The 27,308-nt window shown below is 40.8% G+C and overlaps 1 protein-coding gene across 7 annotated transcripts in view; it reads left to right on the top strand.

Annotated features, from left to right (window-relative positions):
- Positions 1-27,308, top strand: part of RYR1 (ryanodine receptor 1) — a 150,011-nt gene that overhangs the window by 106,001 nt on the left and 16,702 nt on the right. For 4 of the 7 annotated variants that reach the window (XM_063431253.1, XM_063431252.1, XM_063431251.1 and 1 more), the window contains 24 exons: positions 113-283; positions 1,262-1,321; positions 1,904-2,038; positions 2,130-2,242; positions 2,435-2,531; positions 3,198-3,304; positions 3,448-3,499; positions 6,090-6,158; positions 7,368-7,467; positions 7,559-7,638; positions 8,412-8,488; positions 8,883-8,956; positions 9,503-9,520; positions 12,058-12,138; positions 12,526-12,614; positions 12,721-12,849; positions 15,263-15,367; positions 22,473-22,554; positions 22,969-23,104; positions 23,351-24,065; positions 25,710-26,180; positions 26,483-26,574; positions 26,757-26,943; positions 27,085-27,171. In XM_063431253.1, the coding sequence (XP_063287323.1) occupies positions 113-283; positions 1,262-1,321; positions 1,904-2,038; positions 2,130-2,242; positions 2,435-2,531; positions 3,198-3,304; positions 3,448-3,499; positions 6,090-6,158; positions 7,368-7,467; positions 7,559-7,638; positions 8,412-8,488; positions 8,883-8,956; positions 9,503-9,520; positions 12,058-12,138; positions 12,526-12,614; positions 12,721-12,849; positions 15,263-15,367; positions 22,473-22,554; positions 22,969-23,104; positions 23,351-24,065; positions 25,710-26,180; positions 26,483-26,574; positions 26,757-26,943; positions 27,085-27,171 (3,327 nt within the window). Of the gene's footprint in view, positions 1-112; positions 284-1,261; positions 1,322-1,903; positions 2,039-2,129; positions 2,243-2,434; positions 2,532-3,197; positions 3,305-3,447; positions 3,500-6,089; positions 6,159-7,367; positions 7,468-7,558; positions 7,639-8,411; positions 8,489-8,882; positions 8,957-9,502; positions 9,521-12,057; positions 12,139-12,525; positions 12,615-12,720; positions 12,850-15,262; positions 15,368-18,395; positions 18,426-22,472; positions 22,555-22,968; positions 23,105-23,350; positions 24,066-25,709; positions 26,181-26,482; positions 26,575-26,756; positions 26,944-27,084; positions 27,172-27,308 lie in introns of all 7 variants that reach the window. The other 3 variants (XM_063431248.1, XM_063431247.1, XM_063431246.1) reach the window with 1 other exon arrangement.

Below are 27,308 nucleotides of genomic sequence, written 5' to 3'. Positions count from 1 at the left end.
CTCTGCAGAGAGGCATGCTTCTCGTACCTTGTACATCTAGACTGTGTCACTGCTTAGGGTCTCACGCTTTTGCTCTTTTTTTCTTTTTTCTTCCCCATCTGTAATCTACCAGTCTGGTGGGTCTGACCAGGAACGCACAAAAAAGAAGAGGAGGGGAGATCGGTACTCTGTGCAGACATCACTCATCGTGGCCACACTCAAGAAGATGCTTCCCATTGGGCTAAACATGTGCTCTCCTACTGACCAAGAACTGATTGTAGTGGCCAAAGCACGCTACGCCATGGTAGGTTCCTATGGATAGTAATCCCTTAATCCAGTGCCTGGTCAGTCACTCTAAAATCCAAATATTAACCAGAACACTTACTGAACACTTTATGGGGGATTCTGGACACTGAAGACTCAAAAAATGAATACTGTCTCCTACGACCCACCCACTTATTGTGCGCAGCTGTGATCTTGTAAAAATGTATGAAATTAGTAAAATGTGTTTACTAGGACCGAGAATTACTTTTATACCTGACTACAGCAGAGTATTGCTTGTATGCCTGACTACAGCAGATTATTGCTTTTATATCGGACTACAGCAGATTATTGCTTTTATATCGGACTACAGCAGATTATTGCTTTTATATCGGACTACAGCAGGTTATTGCTTTTATATCGGACTACAGCTCAGTGTTGTTTTTATACCTATTTTGAGCTGAGGATTGTTTTTATACCAGACTACCATCCAGGATTCTTTTGTAATACATTATTTGTAAGGAGTTGCATAAGCAATGATCTGAGAATCCTAGTTCCTTGTTATGTTTGCACTTTAAGCTGCCTCCGGAGGTGGGATAAATCTACATGTTTCAGTATTATTTTAGTAAGACCGCTAACATAGGTCTCGATTTAATTTTTTGGGATAAACTTTTCAAATGCTTTAATGTTATGAAAAAGATTGAAATTTTTTAATGTTTTGATATAATTTTTATTTATTTTTTATATAGGATATATTTTTTATTATTTTTTTTATATAGGATATATTTTTGTTATTTTAAAAGTTTGATCTAAAAAAAAAACGTATCCAAAATATATATAATCATTTGAAAAGCTCATGCAATAAATGTTAAGTCATGGCCATATTTGTAAATGGACTGGTGGCTGTTTGATGCATTTTATAGGTGTTTTTACACATCTTGTTCTGTGGGTTTAACGTTGAATCAACGTAGTGTTTCCGCTTCTCAGTTTGACTGTTTTCTTGTAATTCTCTTCCAAACAGAAAGATACAGACGAAGAGGTCAGGGAATATATGCAGAATAATCTCCATCTGCAGGGCAAGGTGCGTGTCTCTTGTCTTCTCCTCGTTCTCTTCCCATATGTTACTTTGTGTCACTCTCACACTTTATTTATATTACATTACCCTTCGTTTGTGTCCTTTTCCTTTTATATCTATTTATTATTTTCATGGCTTGTGTCTTCTTTTTGTGTATATTACTTGTCGTTCTCGTGGCCTGTGTGCTCTCGTTTTTCCCTTTCTGCATATTACTGTTCTAGCACATAGAATATTACTTTATCTTTCTCGGATAGCGTGTTCTCCACCCATTGTATATATTACTTATTTTTGGGTCATTCCATGTCAAATCAACAAGATCCTCCTCCACACGTTCTTTGATTTAAAAAAAAAAAAAAATTTTTAAGATATTGCATCCTATATTAGGAACAAAATGTGTATAGATTTTTTTTTTTACATATATACCAAAATATATACCAAATTTAAATTTTTTACAAAATCTGAGGTTGAGAAGTGTCTCTTAATTTTCTGATTTCATATGGAATGACCCACTTCCTGGTTCCTTCGTCATGTCCCCCCGTTGCGTTTCTCACTTTCTCTTTCTGCCCCCCCCCTACTCCTCCCCCGCAGTGCGAGAATTCGTCCATGCGCTGGCAGATGGCTCTTTACAACAAGATGTCTGGGAAGGCAGAGGATTCCAACAGCCCTGAGAAGATAGTGAAACGCGTGCAGGAGGTGTCAGCCGTCCTCTATCACCTGGAGCTGGTGCGTTGGTACTTTTTGTCAGTGTGCCGCCCTCTGACCTCATCTGTCCTCTAAATGGCCGATTATTTCACCTGCATTTCCTTTATTACAGACGGAGCATCCCTTTAAATCCAAAAAGGCTGTTTGGCACAAACTCCTCTCCAAACAACGTCGCCGTGCAGTCGTGGCTTGTTTCCGTATGACCCCCCTGTATAACCTCCCTAGGTAACTTCCTCATCTGAGAACCATTAGCTGGGGGCTTTGGGTCTCCGTGGGGTGCTATCTTAATTACATTTTCTTTTCTGCCATTGGTTTGGTCGCCTCTGCTGGGAGGCTGTTTAAGCTCTTCACTACTCCTTAGCATGCTGATCTTCTTACAGCATGTTTTAGTGTGTACCATCCTGTGTTGTTTTGCAGGAATCGAGCATGCAACATGTTTCTGGAGGCTTACAAACAGTCCTGGATAATGAGCGAAGCTCACGATTTTGAAGACCGAATGATCGACGACTTGTCTGTAAGTAATAAAACGCGGGCAATGATGATAATACCATACTATTCCAGGTACCGGTAATGTATTGGTCAAACTGGCAATGTATTGGTCTAAAACACCAATTTGGAGTTAAATAAACTTTAAGTTTCTACATTTGGGCAAAAAGTGCTTATTTGAGAAAATTCTCCAACTCCGCTCAAGTTACAATCTGGATATTTTAGCTAAAAGTTTGCAAATTAGTTTTCGGTTCACTATAATTCAGCGTTTGGATACTCCCTCCCAACAGATTTAATGAGGCAGTGATTGCAAATAAATACTTATTAAAACGATTTCTGCACATTCCTGCAGATTTTATATTGTACGTTGTAGGAGTTAAAGGAACACTTGCTGAAATACTTTGTATAAGGAGTGTGTCCTCTTTTTAATTTTTTTTATTTATTTACAGAAAGTGCAGATTTTATCAGAATTTGGCACTTTTATAAATTAACCTTGTTACACCTCTCCCCCCCACCCCCGTCCCCCGTCCCCCGTCCCCCTGCCTGTCAATCAGACAACCCGGTCCTGTTACTTCCTTGTTTATTATTTGTACAATGTCACCCTTTTTAAATAAAGTATTTAAAAAATATATAATGAACGATAATCAATTGAAGAAGAGAAAATGTTGAGATATTTACGGTTATGAATCCTCAGAAATCACTGGAGACTGAAGAGGAGGAGGAGGAAGTGGAGGAGAAGAAGCCAGATCCACTTCACCAGCTGATCTTGCACTTCAGTAGAACCGCTCTGACGGAGAAGAGGTGAGTCCAAGAACCCAAACACAAGGGACATAGCACAAAGGATCAAGGTTCAGATTCACCTGAGACCCCTAGGACCACTGCTTCAGTCTATATTAAATCCATACATTTCAAACGTTAAACTTCCTCTATTTGTCCCTCTGCAGTAAACTGGATGAAGATTACTTGTACATGGCGTACGCGGACATCATGGCCAAGGTAAACACCGGGGAAGGGAGCAGTATATGGTATCTCCCATGTGTGTCTCGCGTCTCTTGGCATTACATTAGCGTTACAGAGACTGCTAGAACTCTTTTTAAACCCCTTTATTTTAGAGATATATGTATGTGATAGAAATTTCACATTTACAAATTTGCTCTTTTATTATATTCTTTTATTTTTTATTTTTTTTTATTCTTTATTTTTGTTGTGCGGGAGGTTACAAACAGATCAACAGACGCCACAACAGCGTATCTCAGGAGTCACATAGGTTAGACAGTGGCATGATAATTTGCTAATTTTTTTATATTTGTGAGCTTAGCTAAACATTTATTCCAACAAAGTAAGATTTAGTTAAAATAACTAATGTGAAGAGAAAATATAGATTATTGACACACGTTTAGTTAAGGACCCGGAATCTGCTGGCGTTTGCAGCCACGGTTAGCTATATAGTAAATGGCGTCCAAAGACATCCATGTGGCTAGGCTACCTAGCTCTGCATCAGGATTGGGAGCAACAAGACAATCCTGCATCGCCTTTATACCATGCTATGCAATAGAGGGCTATTTATTCTGGATAAACTAGTGGCATGGTTGTGGCTGAGACAGTGATGCCAGCATGTCTGAGAGCTGGGCTCATGCATTTGTGCTCAAAATTAGGGTGTTATTTCTGCTAGGCTTATGAAGCACCATCTTAAACATTGCAAGAATTGCAGTTGAACTTGTTAGCTTAATCTGCGCATTTTATGAATAGTATACATGCTAGATAAGTACAGTGCTAGAGGGTTAACTGTGTGGAGCATGAGGTGAGAATACTGATTTAAAAAGTGAAAGTTAAAAGTAAAGCCCCCTAGCTACATTAGCATCTTAGCTTAATATGCAGACCTCCATGTTGGCTGCGAGTGATGGGAGTTGTAAGAAGCAAAACTGAACATAGTAAAAAAGTTAAATAATTGATATGTCAAGTTCCAGTGGGGCAAAGAGACTGGTGTATGACGATACTATGCCTGGATTAGAGTCTCAGTCCGTTTGGGGTCAGCCGAAGCCTTGACGGGGCTGGGTGAGTACCCCCTGCTGTAGGTGGTGCAGCTGGTGCGATCTCCAAGGCGTGCGGGTGCCGAGATCCTCTGGGCTGTTCTGAGTTGCTGTGGGTGCTGAGTGTAGCTTCACCTGCTTTGTTTGGGGTGGTCTGGTGCTTGTCTTCGGCGGTCCCCTCTGCTTCCCCGCCTTGCCTGGGAGATGCCGGTTTTTGACCACCCGCCGCCTTCCATCATCCGCTTTTTTGGGTTGTGTGTCCTGCCTCTGCCCCTGCCGGTTAAGGTTAGTGCCCTTTTGCTGCTTCTGCCGTTGGGGTTGCGCTGCTATTTTTCCCGGTCTGGCGTCTTGTGGGGTACCCTGTGGCAAAGTCTGGGGGATCTCTTCAGGCTCTGAGCCCCTCATGCGGGCTTCTAGAGACTCCCAGAAAGCATTGAATATGCTGTTCAGTCGCTTCTTGGTTTCCCGCCATGTGTTGGAAGTGACAGCGGTGCGAGAGGCATCCGCCATCTTGGAGGTTGCAGGGACGGTAGCTTTTTGCCTCCACGGAGCCGGTACTGGGCCATTGCTTTGCCCGGGAGTTGGTTGGGGGTTTAGTTTAGTAGGAGCTGCTGAGATGAGCGTCTGCACAGCTCTGCGGTTAGGCCCCGCCCCCCTTTTATTATATTCTAAGTGCTAGTTTTGCATTCCATGTTTCAAATAAATGTAATGATATTATGTTTTCAAACCAAAATGATTTCATAGTGAATGGGTTAATGCTTCTCATAGTGAAGCAATGGATTCAATTCTGGCTTCACTGTGCTTCTCTATGAGAGCAGAGATCACTATGACCATCTCTCCATGGGTGGAGCCGTCCCGAATCTAAATAAACCCCTTGACGTTCTGGAACAGAGCAGAAACATTTTTGCTTTCGTATATATTGCAGAACAAAACCTAATCTATAAAGCCTCCCTCTCCATTATTAACACCGCAGGAATGACTACCGTCCGTCCTGTAGAAGAACACCATTCTCTGCCAAGAACTCTTTCCTTTTAACGTCTACAAATGGGCTGTAAATGTCAGCTCGCCCCTTCCTTCCAAACGTAAAGGAAATTTCAATGGATCATACAATTCCTACAGTCAGGCAGGGGGAGACTGATAAAGATTGCTATAATTTAACTCTATGTGGGTATTCTGCTCAAATGCAGTCATTCTTTACATTCTGTTGATATTTTCAGCAAGCTGTACAGAATGTAATTTCTATAAGGCCGTTACAATACATATAAGCAGGCTATTTGACCAATGGCCATTTTTATTCTCTATCAAAAATTTCTAGAGAAAAAGTTCATTTTTGCTTTTACTATAGTATTAATATACTACAATACAATGAGCTGTAATAATACAATAAGCTGTAATAATACAATACGCTGTAATAATATATCAGGGAATACTTTGTAATGTATAAAAATGCTTCTCTATAATACCTTTACCTGCACTGGCTTCCCACCACTTCACCCAAAGTCAGGCATTCCCCTCCTTTCCCTAATCTTAACCTCTTCTCTATTGTTACCCCTTAGAGCTGTCACATGGAAGAAGAAGGAGAGGAATCTCCAGCCGAGGAAGCAGAATCTGAACTTACTTTTGAAGTATTTTCTTGTCCAGATTTATCATTATTCTCCCTGTTTTACTCCCCAACACCTAGCTTGTATTAGCTTGCTTGTATGTTTAGTCATTAATCTGGTCTCTCCCGGCTGAATTCACGTTTATCCCCAATGGCAATTTGCCCCCCACCCTCCTTTACCGCAGTCCCCTCTTCCCTTTCACTGTATTAATGTTTCACCATACTCTTCCCTTTCACCATATTAATATTTCACTATACTCTTCCCTTTCACATATTAATATTTCACTATACTCTTCCCTTTCACCATATTAATATTTCACTATACTCTTCCCTTTCACCATATTAATATCTTTTACCATACTCTTCCCTTTCACCATACCAATCTCTCACCATATTCTTCCCTTTCACCATACTCTTCCCTTTCACCATACTATTTTCTTTCACCATACCAATCTCTCACCATATTCTTCCCTTTCACCATACTCTTCCCTTTCACCGCACTCTTCCCTTTCACCGCACTCTTCCCTTTCACCATACTCTTCTCTTTCACCATACTCTTCCTTTTCACCGCACTCTTCCCTTTCACCGCACTCTTCCCTTTCACCGCACTCTTCCCTTTCACCATACTCTTCCCTTTCACCGCACTCTTCCCTTTCACCGCACTCTTCCCTTTCACCATACTCTTCTCTTTCACCATACTCTTCCCTTTCACCATAATATCTTTCACTATATTAATATCTTTCACCATACTCTTCCCTTTCACCATATTTTTCCCTTTCACCATACTCTTCCCTTTCACCACACTCTTCCCTTTCACCACACTCTTCCCTTTCACCACACTCTTCCCTTTCACCACACTCTTCCCTTTCACCATACTCTTCTCTTTCACCACACTCTTCCCTTTCACCGTATTAATCTTTCACCATACTCTTCCTTTTCACCTTACTCTTCCCTTTCACTATACTCTTCCCTTTCACCGTATTAATCTTTCACCATACTCTTCCCTTTCACCATACTCTTCCCTTTCACTATACTCTTCCCTTTCACCGTATTAATCTTTCACCATACTCTTCCCTTTCACCATACTCTTCCCTTTCACCATACTCTTCCCTTTCTCTATACTTTTCTCCTTTGTTACACTAATCTCCTCTTGCACACTTCTCGTTTGTGTTACTCTACTCAAGTCTTTTCCACACTTCTCCTTCACTTGTCCACATTCTATCCAAACCTACAGGAAAAAGAGATGGAGAAGCAGAAACTTTTATACCAGCAGTCACGTTTGCACAATCGTGGAGCAGCCGAGATGGTCCTACAGATGATTAGTGCTTGTAAAGGTGAGGGCCATAACCCTGGAAGAGCCGTTTGTTTGGTATGATTTTGCTTGGAATTTTTTTGACATGAATTTTTTTTTTTTTTCCTTTTCAGGAGAACCGGGGGCTATGGTCTCCTCCACACTCAAACTGGGCATCTCCATACTCAATGGTGGAAACTGTGAGGTTCAGCAGGTAAGGCTGGGTCCTCCACAACGGTATGCTCTGTGCTTTACACAAGTTATGACACAAGACCTTCAGGTTCAGTCTTTTACCTATTCATATTACTGCCTACAATCAAAACAAAAGTGAAGAAGGCTTGATGTGAATTACAATTTGGCAGCAATAAAACAAAAATTCAATCTCGACCCCATACTGGAAGCCAGATTTCTACTTGGATCCACAAGCAGCCTAACCACATATTAACTATTTTATCATTGAATGTTCTTTTTTTTTTTAATTTTTATTATTATTTTTATTTAACTCGGATTTTGCTTTGCAGTTTTAACTTGGTGGTATAAAGGTAGACATTGTCCCGAGGAACCTTAGAAGCTGGTGGTATACATTTAGAGTATGTTCCGGGGAAGATTAGAACCTGGTGGTATACCGTTAGACTATTTCCAGAAGAAGCTTATAACCAGGTTGTGTAAAAATAGACTATGTTTTGAAAAGAACATCAGATATACAGCAGACAATCAGCTGCCACAATTCTGGGTAAACTTTATTTAACTGGTTCATAATATGGCCCCAGTGGACTGTTTACATTGATCTTCTTGCCCTGTTTTGGGGTACACTGTATAATGCAGTCCTTACTGATTGGCATCTCTCAGGTGAATGTTGTTGGAGATATTTATTCTTTAAAGACGACTCAAAGTTTGGGTTTAATTCATTTTCTTTTGGGAATTAATTTCCTGTAGTGGATTTGTATCATTCTCTTTGCGTTTCTATCTACCTTCTACTTTCTGCAGAAAATGCTGGATTACCTGAAGGACAAACGGGAAGTGGGATTTTTCCAGAGCGTGCAGGCCTTGATGCAAACCTGCAGGTGAGGAGCTTCTAGTTTTGAGAAGGTGTTTTCATGCTTAACATATTGGATCAGCTAAACACACATGTTCCTATCTGTCTCTTGAACGAATATCTTGGGTACATTCATTAGTGTCATTAGATTTCGTCTGCATTCAAAATATCCAATTTATTCTTGTTGGGATAAATACTGGAAGGATTTGTTTTAAGCTAAACAAATGTGTCATGCTTGTAGTATTGGTAAATTGGTTAGTAGATAGTGGTTATGCTTTGTCGTGTGCTCATCTTGAGTGACCACCACATTTCAGTAAGCCCATCATTTATGGTAAGTCCTTCAGGGTCCTTATGAGACTTATAAGAGTTTTATCTTCTTATGATTCCACAAACCCATTTGTTTTGTTTTCTCCTCTCCGCAGTGTGCTGGACCTGAATGCATTTGAACGTCAGAATAAGGCAGAGGGACTGGGAATGGTAACAGAAGACGGGACAAGTGAGTTTAACCCCAGGTTTGGCACACTGATTGCCTTTCCTCTGGTGCTAACCAATACTAGATATATACCGTGTGACATGTTGAGTATTCCGCAAATTGGTGCGAGAACCATTTATTTCCATTTCTGAGACCTGTAAATAGATGTCCTATCGGTAGCACCTTTTGTCCTGTCCCGTGTTTTGGGTGGATTCACAAAATGTCACTAATTCCATGTTAACCCATGGAGTGCCAGGGGCAATTTGTGGTTTCTCCCTCTGGCAATTCAGGACTTAATGATGTACATTTTGAATTGATCATATTGGCTTGCAAACCTACAAATGATTATTGATCAGGTACCATTCATTCTTCTCTTTCTCTCTCGTTCTCTTTCTTTCTGTTTGTTTGTGGGGTTTAGAATGGGATTGTTGTTTTGTTTTTACCATCATCCAATTAATGTGTTTGAAATAATGATGATCACATTTTCCTTCCTTTTCCCTGACATGTGGTTGTGCCCCCTTCCTTTTCCTGCCTGCTTCTCTCTCATTCCCTGACCTCCTTGGTTCCCAGTCATCAACCGTGAGCAGGGTAAATGTTCATATAAAACTCCCTCACTACGCTTCTACTAACAAATCTCTATCCCTGTACCTTTCCACCCTGAGCTGCTTACTCCCACCAACAGGACAGCAAGGGATGTATATCCTGATTAACATAGAGAGGTAGTGATAGTACTTTATAGATCCCGGTAAGATCTCACCTAGAGTATTGTGTTCAGTTCTATAGAGCAGATCCCAGGAGGACATAGAGAGGTAGTGATAGTACTTTATAGATCCAGGTAAGATCTCACCTATTCAGTTCAGTTCTATAGAGCAGATCCCAGGACATAGAGAGGTAGTGATAATACTTTATAGATCCCCAGTAAGATCTCACCTAGAGTATTGTGTTCAGTTCTGTAGAGCAGATCCCAGGAGGACATAGAGAGGTAGTGATAGTACTTTATAGATCCCCGGTAAGATCTCACCTAGAGTATTGTGTTCAGTTCTGTAGAGCAGATCCCAGGAGGACATATAGAGGTAGTGATAGTACTTTATAGATCCCCAGTAAGATCTCACCTAGAGTATTGTGTTCAGTTCTATAGAGCAGATCCCAGGAGGACATAGAGAGTTAGTGATAGTACTTTATAGATCTCCAGTAAGATCTCATCTAGAGTATTGTGTTTAGTTCTATAGAGCAGATCCCAGGAGGACATATAGAGGTAGTGATAGTACTTTATAGATCCCCGGTAAGATCTCACCTAGAGTATTGTGTTCAGTTCTATAGAGCAGATCTCAGGACATAGAGAGGTAGTGATAGTACTTTATAGATCCCCGGTAAGATCTCACCTAGAGTATTGTGTTCAGTTCTATAGAGCAGATCCCAGGAGGACATAGGGAGGTAGTGATAGTACTTTATAGATCCCGGTAAGATTTCACCTAGAGTATTGTGTTCAGTTCTATAGAGCATGTCCCAGGACATAGAGAGGTAGTGATATTACTTTATAGATCCCGGTAAGATCTAGAGTATTGTATTCAGTTCTATAGAGCAGATCCCAGGAGGACACATAAAACTAGTGGCAGCTGCTGTTCAAATTTTGACATAGTATATATTTATTTTCCTATTTGATTTTATTTTTTCATTATTTATTGAAAATAGGGGGTGAGCCAGCTCAGCTCATTTCATCATTACTATTTTTCACATAATCCTTTAAACTAACTTCCTATAAAATCGCAGATGTACCAGGGAGCCATATTGCCACATGGATATAAATAAGGCAGATTATCTCTGTTCTGCAGACAAAGAACTTCAGTCATCTTTCCGTAGACTAATGAAAAGATATGATTTGGTCCATATTGTTTGCAACAAAAATATATTAATAGTATAGTCTTTTTTTTTTCAGAAACGGGCACTTCCCTGTAAGTCCATGTCTTAGAGAGTTTACTGACAGTGCGCCTGTGAGCTCATTCGTTTTCCCTGTAGTCTGGGTGGTTTCTGAGATAACCGTAGCCTAGTTCAAAATGGCTGCCAAGCCTTCAAACAGGAAGATCTGAGTTGAGCTGTGATGAAATGGTTCCATATAGACGTATAAATAATTTTGGCTCACTAGAGATGGAATCTATGTGAAAATGGTTATTCTGGTCATATAGAATGTAAAGAATCATTTTCCCAGTAGTTGTATTTAATTAGAACATGTTAGTTCATGTTTAGTGTGTATTAAGGTACGTCCCGTACACCTGCCATTGTCCACCCTTGACCCTGTAAACGCATGATCCTTTTTATAGCTGGTGTGCCGTGTGTTGGATTTTTTTCAAATAACATTTTTCCTCTCTGAGTGACTCATATGGAGCTGGGGCACTAATACACCTCACTGCTGCTGGCAAGACGCCTCTTCCTGTCTTTTTTTCGATCTTTATCTTCCAACCAACTCTCATTCTCTCCTTCTCACACACTGGCATGGGGGGAGATGTATAAATGAGCAATATCTGATCCAAAACTAAAGAGCTCTCAGTAGTAACTTATTGAAGTGTAGAGATATGTGTAGGTGATTAGATGATTTTGCTGTGCTCGAATCTCACATTATCCGCATGAAACCATCTCCATATAGAAACTTTTTGATTTAAATTTTTTTAAAACTTTTTTTGTGAAAGTCACTAGTATCAATTACTCAAGTATGTGTATGCACACGATTACTGTAGAAATAGCACAGAGCGTTTCTCGAGTTTATTCTTATAGTGTCTTCACTTATACATCTTGCCCCATCCTCCTTTCTCTGTCTTTTTCTATCTTTCTCCTACGTCTGTGTCTTGCCTTCCCCTTTCTCTCTCTCTCTCTCTCTCTCTCTCTCATTCTCTATCTCATTGTCCTTCTCCATGCCACCTTTCTCTCTCTTCTAAATGTCTTTATCTTTTTCTCTGACTGTCTCTTTCTCTCTCTCTCTTTATCTCCCCTGTCCATTTTCCTTCTCCAAAATGTCTCTCTTTTTATACATGTCACTCTATACAATTTTCTTTCTCTTCTCTCTGCCTCTTTTTCCCATATTCCCTCAATCTTCCAATTCTAACCACCGTTTTTTCTTGTCCCGTTACCAGGAGAAAAGGTCATGGCTGATGATCAGTTCACCCAGGACCTCTTCCGCTTCCTCCAACTTCTCTGTGAGGGCCACAATAACGGTATGATCTTATCTATGTCTCCACACTCTTACCACATTTAGTAAACAAATAATAGGTTCTAGAATGCAGCCTTTTAACTTCAGTTGGCCATTCGGAGATATTTCCGATAATTTCACAAAACGTTAACTGAACCAGAAGATCACCTACACGCTAATCTTTATAGCCCTCAATTTCCTTCTTTGCCAGTAAAAACTTATGGACTATTTTTAAAGACAAATTTGATAGAATACCATCTCTCAGCAGAGAATTCAATGCATTTATTGTACATACAGTAAATAATAAATTTTTCTCCTGTAGGCAAAATCTCCTTTCTAATGAACATGTTTGTATCAGTCCATGATAGTCCACTACTAACTTTAACTTGTTTATATCTTTCTATCTGGGCAGATTTTCAGAATTATCTGCGTACACAGACCGGAAACACCACAACAATCAACATTATCATCTGCACTGTGGACTATCTCCTACGTCTGCAGGTAAGATAGGAGTGAAGAGATTAAGTTCTTGCTCTGAGCTTCCCGTCTGAGAATTGACCAGAAATGGTTGACTTTTTTTCTACCATTTTGTTCTCCTACTTTCCAGGAATCTATTAGCGATTTTTACTGGTATTATTCTGGGAAAGATGTTATCGATGAACAAGGGAAGAGAAATTTCTCCAAAGCGATGTCAGTGGCAAAGCAAGTTTTCAACAGTCTGACTGAATATATCCAGGTAATTAAAAAAAATACATCATGGTTGAACTTTTCCACATTTTCAATTTTTATGCTGCTGTTCGGGAAAAAAGGTGAAAAAATGCAAGATTTCTGAAATTCTTTCTTTTTTTTTCATCCTCTTTTTATTACATTTTTCTCCAATATCAAATGACAAACAACATCAATACATAAAAAAAATAAAAAAAAAATAGACTAAACTTAGCATAAGCAATTGTACAGAAAAAAGGTGCACAGACGTACATGTTGATCAGTTTACATCCATCTGGTTGCCATACTAATGAACCTGTATTTTGCTCTAACTGACATGTCATTACATGCAGAATTATGCCAGCCTCATAATATTTTGTTATATTTGGATATCCAAGTCCCCCATTTTTACTTCCTCTAGATATCAATGAGTTTTTAATCCTGTTTTTTTTTCCTTTCCACACAAAATTAGAGAAGGCAGTTCTTACCATTGTTAACCAAGGCATAGGAATAGCTAAAGGGAGCATCCTAGACAAGTATTTCTATTTTGGGAGAACATATGATTTCAGAATATTTATTCTTCCTCCCCAGGATATTTCTAGTTTCCTCCATTCTTTTAGGTTTTTGTTCTTTTAAGAGGTCTATAAATTTATTTGCATAATACTATTTATATTCATACAAATTTTATTTCCCAAATATATAAATGCTTTTGCGTACATAAAACCATAATTTTCTTGATAAGTAACTATGTCCTTTTTAGATATATTAATGTATAATACGTTTGATTTTGTTTTATTGAGTTTCTAGTTTGAAACTGTACTATATAATTCTATTTCTGACCATAACATTTCGTACAGAAGTTGAGGGATTTGTTGGATACAAAATGGTGTCATCAGCATAGAGTGACAGCTTTAGTTCATTTTTTTTGTTAGATAACCTCTTATCTCCATGCTCTGTCTAATTCTATTAGCCAGTATTTCTATAGTTAGTATGTAGAGGATGGGAGATAACGGGCATTCCTGTCTGGTTCCGTTTTTCAGATTGAACCAGTTTGAACACGTTAGGTCCAATTGGGAACTATGTCCCCCCCCCGCTAGTTAATAGATACCCCACTATGGGGCCTATAAAAGTTTTTTTTATAACAGTGAGCAGCCACTGGCTGCTCACTGTTTAGTAGACATGCCCCTACTCGCAGCATAGCGAATAGGGGCATTCGGGAGATATTAATCTCCCTTATGATATTATGGGGGTCATATTAACGCCCATAGAGTGAGGGAGGACATGGGCGGCTTAGGAAGTGGCGGGGAGCACTGCTTTCTGCTGCTTCTATTTTTACATATTACAAGGAGGGATCTCCCTCCTTGTAATAAACAAAACGAACGAATGAAGAGGAAATTTCTATTCATTTATTCGTCTTTCTGACGAATTTCTATTCATTTATTCGTCTTTGGCCACCAAAATTGTAATGCAAGACACTGGAAGGTAGAAAATATAATTCCTTGGTCGTTTGTGAAAAATCAACTCACTTTTCAAGTCAGAATGGAACATTTATTGACAGCAAATAATAAAAATATAGACAAAAATACATCCTTATGGGACAGATGTTGTGAGAAGAGTAATAACGCTTTTGTAACATAGATGATGGAAGGACTTATTGAATTTGAAATATTGTTGCATGTAGAGGTATAAATGACATCCGTCCATCTGAAAAGTTTATGAACTTTGTTGAGCCCTTGAGACGTCAATAAATTATTTAGGGGATGGATGAATTATTATCTTATTTAGGGGATGGATGTGGGAGGGTGGGGTTTAGAGATGGGCATTTATGTCAGTGGGTAGTCGCATGCACATATTAGGGTCTGCGTATGCATATTGACACGGGCGGGCAAACTTAATCTTATTTGTTTCTCTCTCCTTTCTCCTTCCTTCCCTTTCCCCTCTCTTGGCTGATTTCTGGAATAGGTCTCCTCTCTCCCTTGGCACTAAACAAATATATATTAGTACATTTTTAATGTCTGTTTTGTTTTATGTGTTGTATTTGTTATCTATACATTCTTAGTTAAAATTACTATTACTATTTGGGCATGTAACTATATATATATATATATATATATATATATATATATATATATCTACATTCTAGGTGCCCAAATATAAGATAATCAATTGTTTGTCTATTTTCTGTCTGTCTTAAATGTTATGTATGAAAAAATTATGAGAACATTTTCAATAAAGAAATATAAAACAAAACAAAAACGAATGCTTTCAGCTGCTGTAGGTGAAATCTCTTTTCTTTAAGTCTGGGTGTATGTTCTCTGCCTATTTCCATAATTTAGATTGACTGTCAGTTTACCTTTTTTTAGCCTGTATATATTATTGACTGCCCTCCCAGAATCCACCCTCTCTAAGTCTTTTATGTAATTTTGTACTTCTCTCTGCTCTAGGGTCCCTGCACAGGAAACCAACAGAGTTTGGCGCACAGCCGTTTGTGGGACGCTGTAGTTGGGTTTTTACACGTCTTTGCTCACATGATAATGAAACTGGCCCAGGTAAGCACTTCCCAGATTTATAGACAGATACCATGCCCGTGAGAGATGCATGTGGCACAAGCTGGGTCTGTGGTAATTCTGCGGGAGGTCAGATTGAGAGCCAGACCATGCTAGGGGTTTCAATCCACTGTGAATGGAGGTTTCTGGGGGACCAGGACAGCTAGGTGCCTAGTGAGGCCCTCCTTATATTAGCATGCCACTCTCCCTTTTCTGCTGAGTGCTGTGGACATTATTGCTATTGATTGGACACAGAAAGTGTTTTCCGGCCTTGTTGGAGTGAATCTTCGTATTACTTGCTTTGATTGTTCCCTGAAATTAGTTTATTTTCCCTCAAGTCAGAATATTCTGCCCACCTCGCACGCACATGGCCATAGATTCCTTATGTACTCTTCCTAATATCCTCAATAAATATATATACTCTTGTTATATTCCTGATAAACTTTCATTATTTTCCCAATATACTCAATACATTCCCGATATACTGCTCTATGCATGGCATGTGGTATTCTCCCAGCCCCCATGGCATGTGGTATTCTCCTAGCCTCCGTGGCACATGGTATATGCCCAGCCCCCCATAGCATGTGGTATTCTCCTTGCCCCCAAGGCATGTGGTATATGCCCAGACCCTGTGGCACATGGTATTCTCCTAACCCCCATAGCATGTAATATTTTCCTAGCCCCAATAGCATGTGGTATTGTCCTAGCCCCACTGGCACATTCAGCCTTCCATGGCACATGGCTCCCGTACACAGGGTATCCTCCCAGCCCCCGTGGCACATGGCTCCCGTACACAGGGTATCCTCCCAGCCCCCGTGGCACATGGCTCCCGTACACAGGGTATCCTCCCAGCCCCCGTGGCACATGGCCCTCCCGTACACATGGTATCCTCCCAGCCCCCGTGGCACATGGCCCTCCCGTACACATGGTATCCTCCCAGCCCCCGTGGCACATGGCCCTCCCGTACACATGGTATCCTCCCAGCCCCCATGGCACATGGCCAGCTTCCGTACACATGGTATCCTCCCAGCCCCCGTGGCACATGGCTCCCGTACACATGGTATCCTCCCAGCCCCCGTGGCACATGGCTCCCGTACACATGGTATCCTCCCAGCCCCCGTGGCACATGGCTCCCGTACACATGGTATCCTCCCAGCCCCCGTGGCACATGGCCCTCCCGTACACATGGTATCCTCCCAGCCCCCGTGGCACATGGCCCTCCCGTACACATGGTATCCTCCCAGCCCCCGTGGCACATGGCTCCCGTACACATGGTATCCTCCCAACCCACATGTCACATAGTATACTCCCAACCCTTTGTCACGTAGCCAGCTCCTGTGTCTCGCTGTGTACTCCCAGCTCCTGTGGCACATGGGTATACTCCCACTCTTTTATCACACATATCGCTAGGTGCAATTTCCAAAACTCAGATGTTTGTGTGAATGTTTTCTAGTTAACTGCACACTCGCTCCTTCCTCACTGTGTACACTCACTGGTTTAGTACGCTTTAATACACAGATGGATTGTTTAACTGGAAGTTGGCTTTGGGGTGTATTATTACCTAGACTCCGTGTGACTATACAATCTGCTAATAGCTGTGTGTAACTGCAAATCTGATCAAGAACAAGCCTAATACAGTGTATTATTAGTGGAAGGGGATCTACGAGGATACTTACTATAGTTTTAGTGTAGATTATTATAACCTCATTGCTGTGGAGCTCTGTGATACACTCATACACATTGTGCATTACTGTGAGTTTTATTGCTGTGGAGCTCTGTGATACACTCATACATTGCATATTACTGTGAGTTTTATTGCTGTGGAGCTCTATGATACACTCATACACTACACATTACTGTGAATTTTATTGCTGTGGAGCTCTGTGATGCACTCATACACTGCATATTGCTGTGAGTTTTATTGTTGTGGAGCTCTGTGATACACTCATACACTGCGTATTACTGGGAGTTTTATTGCTGTGGAGCTCTGTGATACACTCATACACTGCGTATTACTGGGAGTTTTATTGCTGTGGAGCTCTGTGATATACTTTAGATGTTCTGAACATCCTGAGGAAGTATTATTTTGTCAATACAAGTACTCCATCTTGATGCCATACGATTTCCTCAGTTGGCCAATTTGCAATATCTGAGTGAAGACGTGAGTCACTCAGACTCCAATTTCATTTTCACATATTTACTGTATGTGCATTGGGCCAGTCACTAAGGTCCAAACTAAAAGGAACAGAGGAAATCATTCACCATTTATCACCTCCAAATTAGCCCAGAATTTGCCCTGAATTCAAGCTTCTTTGAAATTCTCTAGTTTGGCTCGAAATACCCCCAAAAGGCCATAAGTAATTACCAAACAAAATAATGAATACTTTGGTTACAAATAAATAAAGCTGTGGTCCCCTGGACCACTATGACCAGGCCTCACTGTTCCTCAGACAAGGCTGGATGATTTAGGTAGCCCGTCCAGCCATAGGATTGATATGCCTATATTGGAGAGCGTCTGCCCCGGATAAAGCTGTGAGCGGGGCTGTCCGCAGGCACTTTGTGGAAACCATTAAATGTCAAACCATTTAAAAATATTGCAATTCTGAAGCCCGCTCTGATCTCTGTGAATTATTACTTCGCTTACTTGATTAATATTGAATATTGGAGTGCTCTCTCACACTACACACACATTGCTGTTTGTATATTCCATGACACTCCCACGTGGGATGAGTGAGTGAGTGCTCACTTGGCTTACCTAGAAGTTGCTTTAAGTATATGAGTGTCATATTCCTGTGCAATGGGTGAGATTCAGGCTTGGAGTGAGTGTTCCCTCACACTCCTGTGGAATGTATGAGACTGGTGCTTGTTGTGAGTACTCACTCACACTCCAGTAGAATGTAGGAACCTTGTGCTTGGTGTGAGTGCTCGCTCACACTCCTGTGCAGTGTGAAATACAAGGCTTTGCAGGCTGATGAGTCTGATTTCAGTGTTGAGTGATTCTGAATAACACTTTTATTCTGATATGTAACAGATGCCCCAAAACGGAGGACTTCAAAATGGCGTAAGAATATTTATTGTGGCACGGCTGCGTTTCTTCAAACTGTGTTAGCTATAAGTGCGTCCCCATTCCCTGCCGTCTGCCTCTCGTTATCTGTCCCCCAACTCTGCCTCTTACTCTACATCGTCCCCACTTATACCTTGCTATTAGTATGTTTCTTTCATGTTATCTCTTATTTTCACTGTCTCCCTGCACTCAATATCTAGTGATTTCTCCCCCCTCACACTGTCTCTCTTCCCCCTCTCACACTGTCTCTCCCCACACTAAAAATCTAGTGATCTTCCCCCCCACATTGTCTTTCTCCCCCTCTTGCACTGTCTCTCTCCCCACCATTCTCTCTCTCTTTCCCCTCCCAGTCTCTCTCTCTTCCTCCTTCTTTCTCCCCGTCTTTCTCTCATATCTCTCTATTCCTCTTTTCACTCGCCCCTCTCCCTCTCTCTATTTCTCAATCTCGCCCATCTCTCTCTGTCTCCCCCCTTCCTCTACCTCCTTCTCTCAGTCCCTCTCTCTCTCCTTCTTTCTCTCTCTCCCTCTTCCTCTGTCTCTCTCTGTCTCCCCCCACTATGTCTACCTCTCACTCCCCCCGTCTCCCCTCTCTCTTTCACTCTGTCTCTGTCTCTCTCCCTCCCTTTTTCTCTCTCTCCCTTTTTCTCTCTATGCCTACCTCTCTCTCTCTCTCTCTCACACACTGTCATTAGCATTGTATTAGTTTGTTCTCCTGCAATCCCAATTTCCCTGACTGTCAGCAGCCGTGTGACAGTGAGTTTTGTGGGTTCAGCCTCTTATGTTGGTGAGCTGGGGGGTCAGTGGGTGCTGAGATGGAGTTGGAGGGTTTATTTCATCGCTTTTCTTGTGAATTCTGCATCTTTGGCTCATCTTGACATTTGTCGGTCCCAGGGGGGAGGAGGGAAGAGGTGAGACCGAGCGTATCCCCGCACCCTGTGGGTAACATCATAGGGTGCGAGTGTTTTACACAGTGATACAATAAAACCCACTTTCCTGCTCACTCTCAGACTGAGGTGGCTCTGATGGAGTCTGAGGTTGGGGTGACCATGATGTTCTGAAACTGGGACCCCAGAATCCTGTCTATGCAGAGGTGCCATCAGCCTGTACCCTCCCTCACTCATGCCGACATACAGACAGATTCATTGATGACGTCCATGCTAAGAGATGGTGAATACATGTCACACACAAACTATTACGCATATCTCCCTCCTTCTCCTCCCCTCATAATGATACCTGCCTGTCTGTTTCATGCAGCATCTACCCTTCCAGGAGAGGGGACATGTTAAACCGCCTAATTACCCCTCTGTCCCTAACCCTTTCATTGCTGGTTTGCCTTCAGTCTTTCTTCCATTCTTGCAGCAGAAAAAAATGTAAGGGTATTTGTTGGGAGTTGGCGACCAGATCTTCTGAACGAAGGGAGTACTGACATCATTTGGACGGGTATATAAGTAGATACTCAAATTATTTGGATAGGTATTTGAGTGGATGGGAGTACTGACCTTATTTAGATAGGTATTGGTTGATGGGAGTACTGACATTATTTGAATAGGTATCTTAGCGGACCGAGGTATTGACATTATTTGGATAGGTATCTTAGCGGACGGAGGTATTGACATTATTTGGATAGGTATCTTAGCGGACGGAGGTATTGACATTATTTGGATAGGTATCTTAGCGGACGGAGGTATTGACATTATCTGGATAGGTATCTTAGCAGACGGAAGTATTGACATTATCTGGATAGGTATCTTAGTGGACGGAGGTATTGACATTATCTGGATAGGTATCTTAGCGGACGGAGGTATTGACATTATTTGGATAGGCATCTTAGTGGACGGAGGTATTGACATTATTTGGATAGGTATCTTAGCGGATGGAGGTATTGACATTATTTGGATAGGTATCTTAGTGGACGGAGGTATTGACATTATTTGGATAGGTATCTTAGCGGACGGAGGTATTGACATTATTTGGATAGGTATCTTAGCGGACGGAGGTATTGACATTATTTGGATAGGTATCTTAGCGGACGGAGGTATTGACATTATTTGGATAGGTATCTTAGTGGACGGAGGTATTGACATTATTTGGATAGGTATCTTAGCGGACGGAGGTATTGACATTATTTGGATAGGTATCTTAGCGGACGGAGGTATTGACATTATTTGGATAGGTATCTTAGCGGACGGAGGTATTGACATTATTTGGATAGGTATCTTAGTGGACGGAGGTATTGACATTATTTGGATAGGCATCTTAGTGTACGGAGCTATTGACATTACTTAGATAGGTATCTTAGCAGACGGAGGTATTGACATTATCTGGATAGGTATCTTAGTGGACGGAGGTATTGACATTATTTGGATAGGTATCTTAGCGGACAGAGGTATTGACATTATTTGGATAGGTATCTTAGCGGACGGAGGTATTGACATTATCTGGATAGGTATCTTAGCGGACGGAGGTATTGACATTATCTGGATAGGTATCTTAGTGGACGGAGGTATTGACATTATTTGGATAGGTATCTTAGCGGACAGAGGTATTGACATTATTTGGATAGGTATCTTAGCGGACGGAGGTATTGACATTATCTGGATAGGTATCTTAGCGGACGGAGGTATTGACATTATTTGGATAGGCATCTTAGTGGACGGAGGTATTGACATTATTTGGATAGGTATCTTAGCGGATGGAGGTATTGACATTATTTGGATAGGTATCTTAGTGGACGGAGGTATTGACATTATTTGGATAGGTATCTTAGCGGACGGAGGTATTGACATTATTTGGATAGGTATCTTAGCGGACGGAGGTATTGACATTATTTGGATAGGTATCTTAGCGGACGGAGGTATTGACATTATTTGGATAGGTATCTTAGTGGACGGAGGTATTGACATTATTTGGATAGGTATCTTAGTGGACGGAGGTATTGACATTATTTGGATAGGTATCTTAGCGGATGGAGGTATTGACATTATCTGGATAGGTATCTTGGTGGATGAAGGTAGTGACATTATCAGGCTAGGTATCTTAGTGGACGAAGGTATTGACATTATCTGGATAGATATCTTAATGGACAGAGGTATTGATATTATCTGGATAAGTATCTTCATAGACGAAGGTATTAACATTATTAAATGAGTACATTAAGTAAAATTGGAATATGTTTCTTTTTAAAATGCATACAAGGATAATTTCTGGAGTCGCTTCTATCCAGAGGTAAGATACCTGGAGTTATGTCGGAAACTGACTTTATTGATAGCTCTCAATATGGACAGATAATCAAAAAGCCAGCTTGTGGGGTAGATCAGTGCTCACCATATGTTTCTGAAATTATATGCACTGATTAGCTTAATAAAGAGATCGACAAGTCTTCGCAAGAGATACTGGGGGGCCTCTGAACTATTGTGGGGGCAGAGAGTATCCACATCTAGTTAAAATATTACAAAGTCTGTCAAAATTGATCCAGTGAAACATAAAAACGTGTGGCAAAAAGCCAATCAGTCTATTCGCACCCTGAAAACACATTTTCCCTATAGGTTAGATGCCAACACCATTGCTAGAAGGTTATTCCATAAACCTACAACTTCATTTAGAGCATATATTCACCTATTGTTAAACCTGTGCTAATATTCATTCTAAAAATAAATAAATATTATATTCAACAATTAAAATGGGAAAATCTGTCTGTCAGAGACACTTACAGGAAATACATTTCACGTTCGATACTTGTGAGAGAAATGGTCCTAGTTTCTATTATAACATTCTGGCTGATCAAGATGCAATCTGAATCCACAGCCTTGAACACAGGTCATTAGTTCTATAGCAATACTGCCAAAGCATCAAACACATATGTCGAAAGATTTTAAAACATTGAGGATGCAAAATACTAGGTTACTGGATACTTTTCTGGCCTGGTAGTTACCTATGCAAGGTATGTCTTCTTCATGATTGGACTATTGGTGTAAATAAGAGAGTTGGTTATGGGGTGTGTGAGGTTTATTTGGCAAGATCTGTATTTCTTTGTGTGTCTTGCAGGACTCCAGCCAGATTGGCCTCCTCAAGGAGTTGTTGGACCTTCAGAAAGATATGGTCGTCATGCTTTTGTCTCTCCTGGAAGGTAAAGTCTACTCGTTAACCGTAGAGCTGAGCGTGAAGGGTTTGAACTTGTGGGTCATCTTGTCATCCACTGGGTTAAGTTATTTGCTGTTACTTTATTTGTTTATTAGTCAAACATCACTGGAGAAGTAACATTGTGGTTGGGATTTGAGAGTGTCCCTCAACTTTGTGACAGCTTCAACTTTAGACTCCCTGTACCCTACTATATTCCATTGAGTGCCACTCAATAGAAATGCATCATGCAGCCATCAATGAGTGCCACTCACTGATTTCTCATGCTACCTGTCCAATGAGTGGAATACACTAGTACCACATTAACATCAGTACCTTATAGTTAGTGTGTCATACTTGGTGCTCTCTAGATATGTTAAGTGATCAAGCACCAACCAAGACTTCGTTTACTTATTTTTTCCAGGAAATGTGGTCAATGGAATGATTGCCCGGCAGATGGTGGACATGCTTGTGGAGTCTTCTAGCAATGTGGAGATGATTCTTAAATTCTTTGACATGTTCTTGAAGCTAAAGGACATTGTGGCATCTGATGCATTCAGGTATGGTATAAATAACTAAGGCCTCCATTTATTAGTGCTAGATAAGCTTTTCAAATGATCACAATCTGTTAGAACAACTGTTCAAATTATTTATCTACAGAAATTTACATAGAAAAACTTCAAATTATTTAAAGTCTAACAGATTGTGATCATTTGAAAAGCGTATCCAAAATATTAAATGGAGGCCTAAGTTAGATGTAAGCACAAAACCTTTCTAGATTTCTTCAAGATGTCCTGTAATTACAGAGATTATGTAACAGACCCCCGTGGCCTCATCTCCAAAAAAGATTTCCAGAAAGCAATGGACAGCCAGAAGCAGTACACACCCTCTGAGATCCAGTTCCTCCTTTCCTGCTCAGAGGCTGATGAAAATGAGATGATAAACTTTGAGGAATTTGCTGACCGATTCCAGGAGCCAGCAAAGGATATTGGATTTAATGTTGCAGTCTTGTTGACCAATCTCTCTGAGCATGTTCCTCACGACTCTAGACTGAGAACCTTCTTGGAGCTAGCAGATTGTATAATCGCATACTTCAAGCCTTACCTTGGCCGCATCGAGATCATGGGCGCTGGCAAGAAGATAGAAAGAATATATTTTGAGATCAGTGAGACCAACAAAGCACAGTGGGAGATGCCACAGGTCAAAGAGTCTAAACGGCAGTTTATATTTGATGTTGTCAACGAAGGAGGTGAATCAGAGAAAATGGAACTTTTTGTAAACTTCTGTGAGGACACCATCTTTGAGATGCAGATTGCTGCCCAGATCTCAGAGCCAGAAGAAGAGAAAGTGGATGATGATGAAGATGAAGTAACAGGGGCAGAAGGCACTGGGGAAGGTGAAGAGGCAGAGAATGGGAATAATCCACCTGAAGCCTCATCTGCATTTGTGGAGTTTATGGAAAATGTAATAAACTTCTTCAAGATTTTTACCTTCCGGAATCTCAGGAGGCAGTATCGCAAGGTAAGCCCCTCATGCTATTAACAGTACTTTTAATGAACAAAAATTAGCTTTTAGTGTGAGATGGCAAACAAGGTGGCAATACTAAATTGATATTTGAAAAGGTACATAATGGCCATTTAGTGGATATTGAAGTAGTTCACAATTACGTACTTTCAAAACATTTTAAGAACGTGTTACACAATGAAAAATTTAAAAAGGATGGCGGAAGTCTCCTCTATCCTTTTGTATACTTTTTATTTTTGCTGAATTGGAGGGATCTCCAGAGGACTGACTGCTGCTTTCTCCTCTGCCGTATATCAGAAACTGACCCTGACCTTTTATTTACACTCTGGCAATATAATAAAATGCATTAAATGGAAAATCATGTTGCAAAATTGAATCTAAAGTAGCCAAAGTGTGACTATAGCTCATATTTTTTTATAATTTGTAGTTTTTGCCCTACTTTAGCTATTAATTTTTCAGTCCACCAAAGTTGGGTGTTTTTGTCAATAAATCCCACTAATGTAATTATATATGATTTATATACAGAAGTCATCAATAAGGTCTATGGGAGCAGATAGTGAAAATTTGAAAACTTTATCCAAAACAATTAAATCGAGGACTAAATCGGCTAAAACTTTGCTTCATTGTGTCTATCTTTAAAGGACACTATAGGCATCCATATCACTTCATCTCATTTAAATGGTCTGGGTGCAGAGTCGCTGTCCCCTTAACCCTCTAATGTAAACCATTAAAATTTCATACAAACTGTAATGTTTACATCCAGACAGTCACTAGAGACGCTCCCTGGCCTTTCACAGAGTTTACCTCCGTGAAACGACCCTGGACGTCCTCACACATTGAGTCAATGATTTCCAACGAGAGAGGCCTAATCACTCCTTGCAGGGAAGATCATAGAGACTAACTATCAGTTTGCAAACAATGTCCAACCCAAGGGGCATGGATACGGCTGAAGGATCCAGTCATATAGTAAAGGTAGCGATCAGTTTCTCTCATATTTAGTTTTTACATATATTTCATTTATAAATATCTATTTCCTCTCAAAACTCAATAAAAATATTATTATATTAAAAATAGTTCTATGGTGACAGTTGACCTTTAAAGGACCACTACAGGCACCCAGACCACTTCAGCTTAATGAAGTGGTCTGGGTGCCAGGTCCAGCTAGGGTTAACCCATTTTTTTTATAAACATAGCAGTTTCAGAGAAACTGCTATGTTTATAAATGGGTTAATCCAGCCTCCAAATCCTCTAGTGGCTGTCTCATTGACAGCCGCTAGAGGCGCTTGCGTGATTCTCACTGTGAAAATCACAGTGAGAGCACGCAAGCGTCCTTAGGAAACCATTGATAATGCTTTCCTATGAGACCGGCTGAATGCGCGCGCAGCTCTTGACGCGCGTGCGCATTCAGCCGAATGGGAGGAGAGGAGGAGGGGAGGGGGTCCCTGAGGGTGGGGGCACCCTCAGGGCACTATAGTGCCAGGAAAACGAGTATGTTTTCCTGGCACTATAGTGGTCCTTTAATGACTAGCAATAGAATCCCTTGTTTACATGTTCACCCTCCTCAAACGTGTATATAGGGTAATATTTTGTAAATGTTTATGTAAGGTAAAGTTATGGATCATGTGTTTTTCTTTTGACCAGGTCAAGAAGATGACTTCTAAGGAGATAGTCATGGCTATTGCTTCCTTTATGTGGACCTTGCTCCTGGGTACCTGTCACTTCTTCTACAGTGTCTGTAAGGGGATATTTTTCTTAATCTGGCATACTTTGTTTGGGGGAAGCCTGGTAGAAGGTGCTCAGAAGTTGACTGTAACAGAGCTATTGGCTAGTATGCCTGACCCCACACAAGATGAAGTCCATGGTGACGGGCCTCCTGCAATGGTGAGTGATGAAGTCCTGGAGGATGGAGATACGACAGACTTTGTGGACATGACCAAAGAAGAGGTGCAAGAGGAAGGAGGAGAAATATTTGGTATGGATCTCAAAAAAGATGCCGGTCATTACAGACTCAGTGCCCCAGATGCTCCTGGTGGATTAGGTGACATGGGAGACACCACACCAATTGAACCACCCACACCTGAGGGGTCGCCCATTCTGAAGCGGAAGTTTGAAGTAAGTGTATATTGTATGTCACTGTGTTGAACATGATAAAAATGTCACCAAATAAATTGTGATGTGACATCATAAAATGTCTGGCTGAGCATTACAGAATTCTGTTGTCTTGTAAAATGATGCATACTACTTGTCACGATCAGCAATGTCTTGAAAAATCTTGACCGGGCCCTCTGTTCTTTCTTCACATCTCTATGATCTTCTGTTAGCGAAGAAAGAGTGCATTATTTTCATATTCATTTTTAATGAATAGAATAATGTCTAAAGAATAATGTCATGAATAATTATTTCCTTGTTTTAAGGATTCTGAAGAAGGCCATGAGCAAGAGACACCGGTAGTAGAGGAGGAGCCGGTCCCAGAGCCCGAGCCTGAGCCAGAGCCAGAGAAAGCCGAGTGAGTTGTGAATTGGAGGCTAAACGCTAATCATTTTTTCATGAGGGCACATAAACAAAAGGAGTAAAATGATATTAAATTCTATTTAAATTAGATATTGTGTTACTAAGTTTGTTCAGCAGTGTAGTAAATTGTAAAAATGATGTATGGAATTAGTTGATGTTTTTCTACACCATTCTCAGCACAGAGAATGGTGAGAAAGGCCCAGATGTCTTGGAAGAAGCTGCTCCTGATCCTGAGGAGCCTGACGACCCAGAAGTCATTGCTACACCCAAGAGGAAGTCCCCATCAAGAGATAAGAAAGCAGAGGCAGGGGATGGAGTTTCAGAATTCTGGAATGAGGTGGATATCCAGAAAACAAAATTCCTGGTCAGTAACCCATCAAATCCTCATATTTTGCCTCAAATCCATACATTCTGTCTCCTGTGTCTAATAATTCACAAATAATTGCTGCAACAATGGTGGCCTGCAACCAATGTAAACACTAACATTTTCCTTATTTTTTCACAGAACTATCTCTCCAGGAACTTCTACAACCTGCGTTTCTTGACTCTCTTTCTGGCTTTTGCCCTTAACTTCATTCTACTTTTCTATAAGGTGAGATCCTGTTAGATATATGCAGTGCTGATCATAACCCCTCCTATTACTCCATATCGTACTTCCTATAACCCCTCCTATTACTTCATATAACCCTCCCTATAACCCCTCCTATTACTTCAAATAACCCTCCCAAT

Source organism: Pelobates fuscus, chromosome 9 (genome assembly GCF_036172605.1).
Source record: "Pelobates fuscus isolate aPelFus1 chromosome 9, aPelFus1.pri, whole genome shotgun sequence".
In the NCBI taxonomy this organism is placed as follows: domain Eukaryota; kingdom Metazoa; phylum Chordata; class Amphibia; order Anura; family Pelobatidae; genus Pelobates; species Pelobates fuscus.
This window is presented reverse-complemented; position numbering and strand designations above follow the sequence as displayed.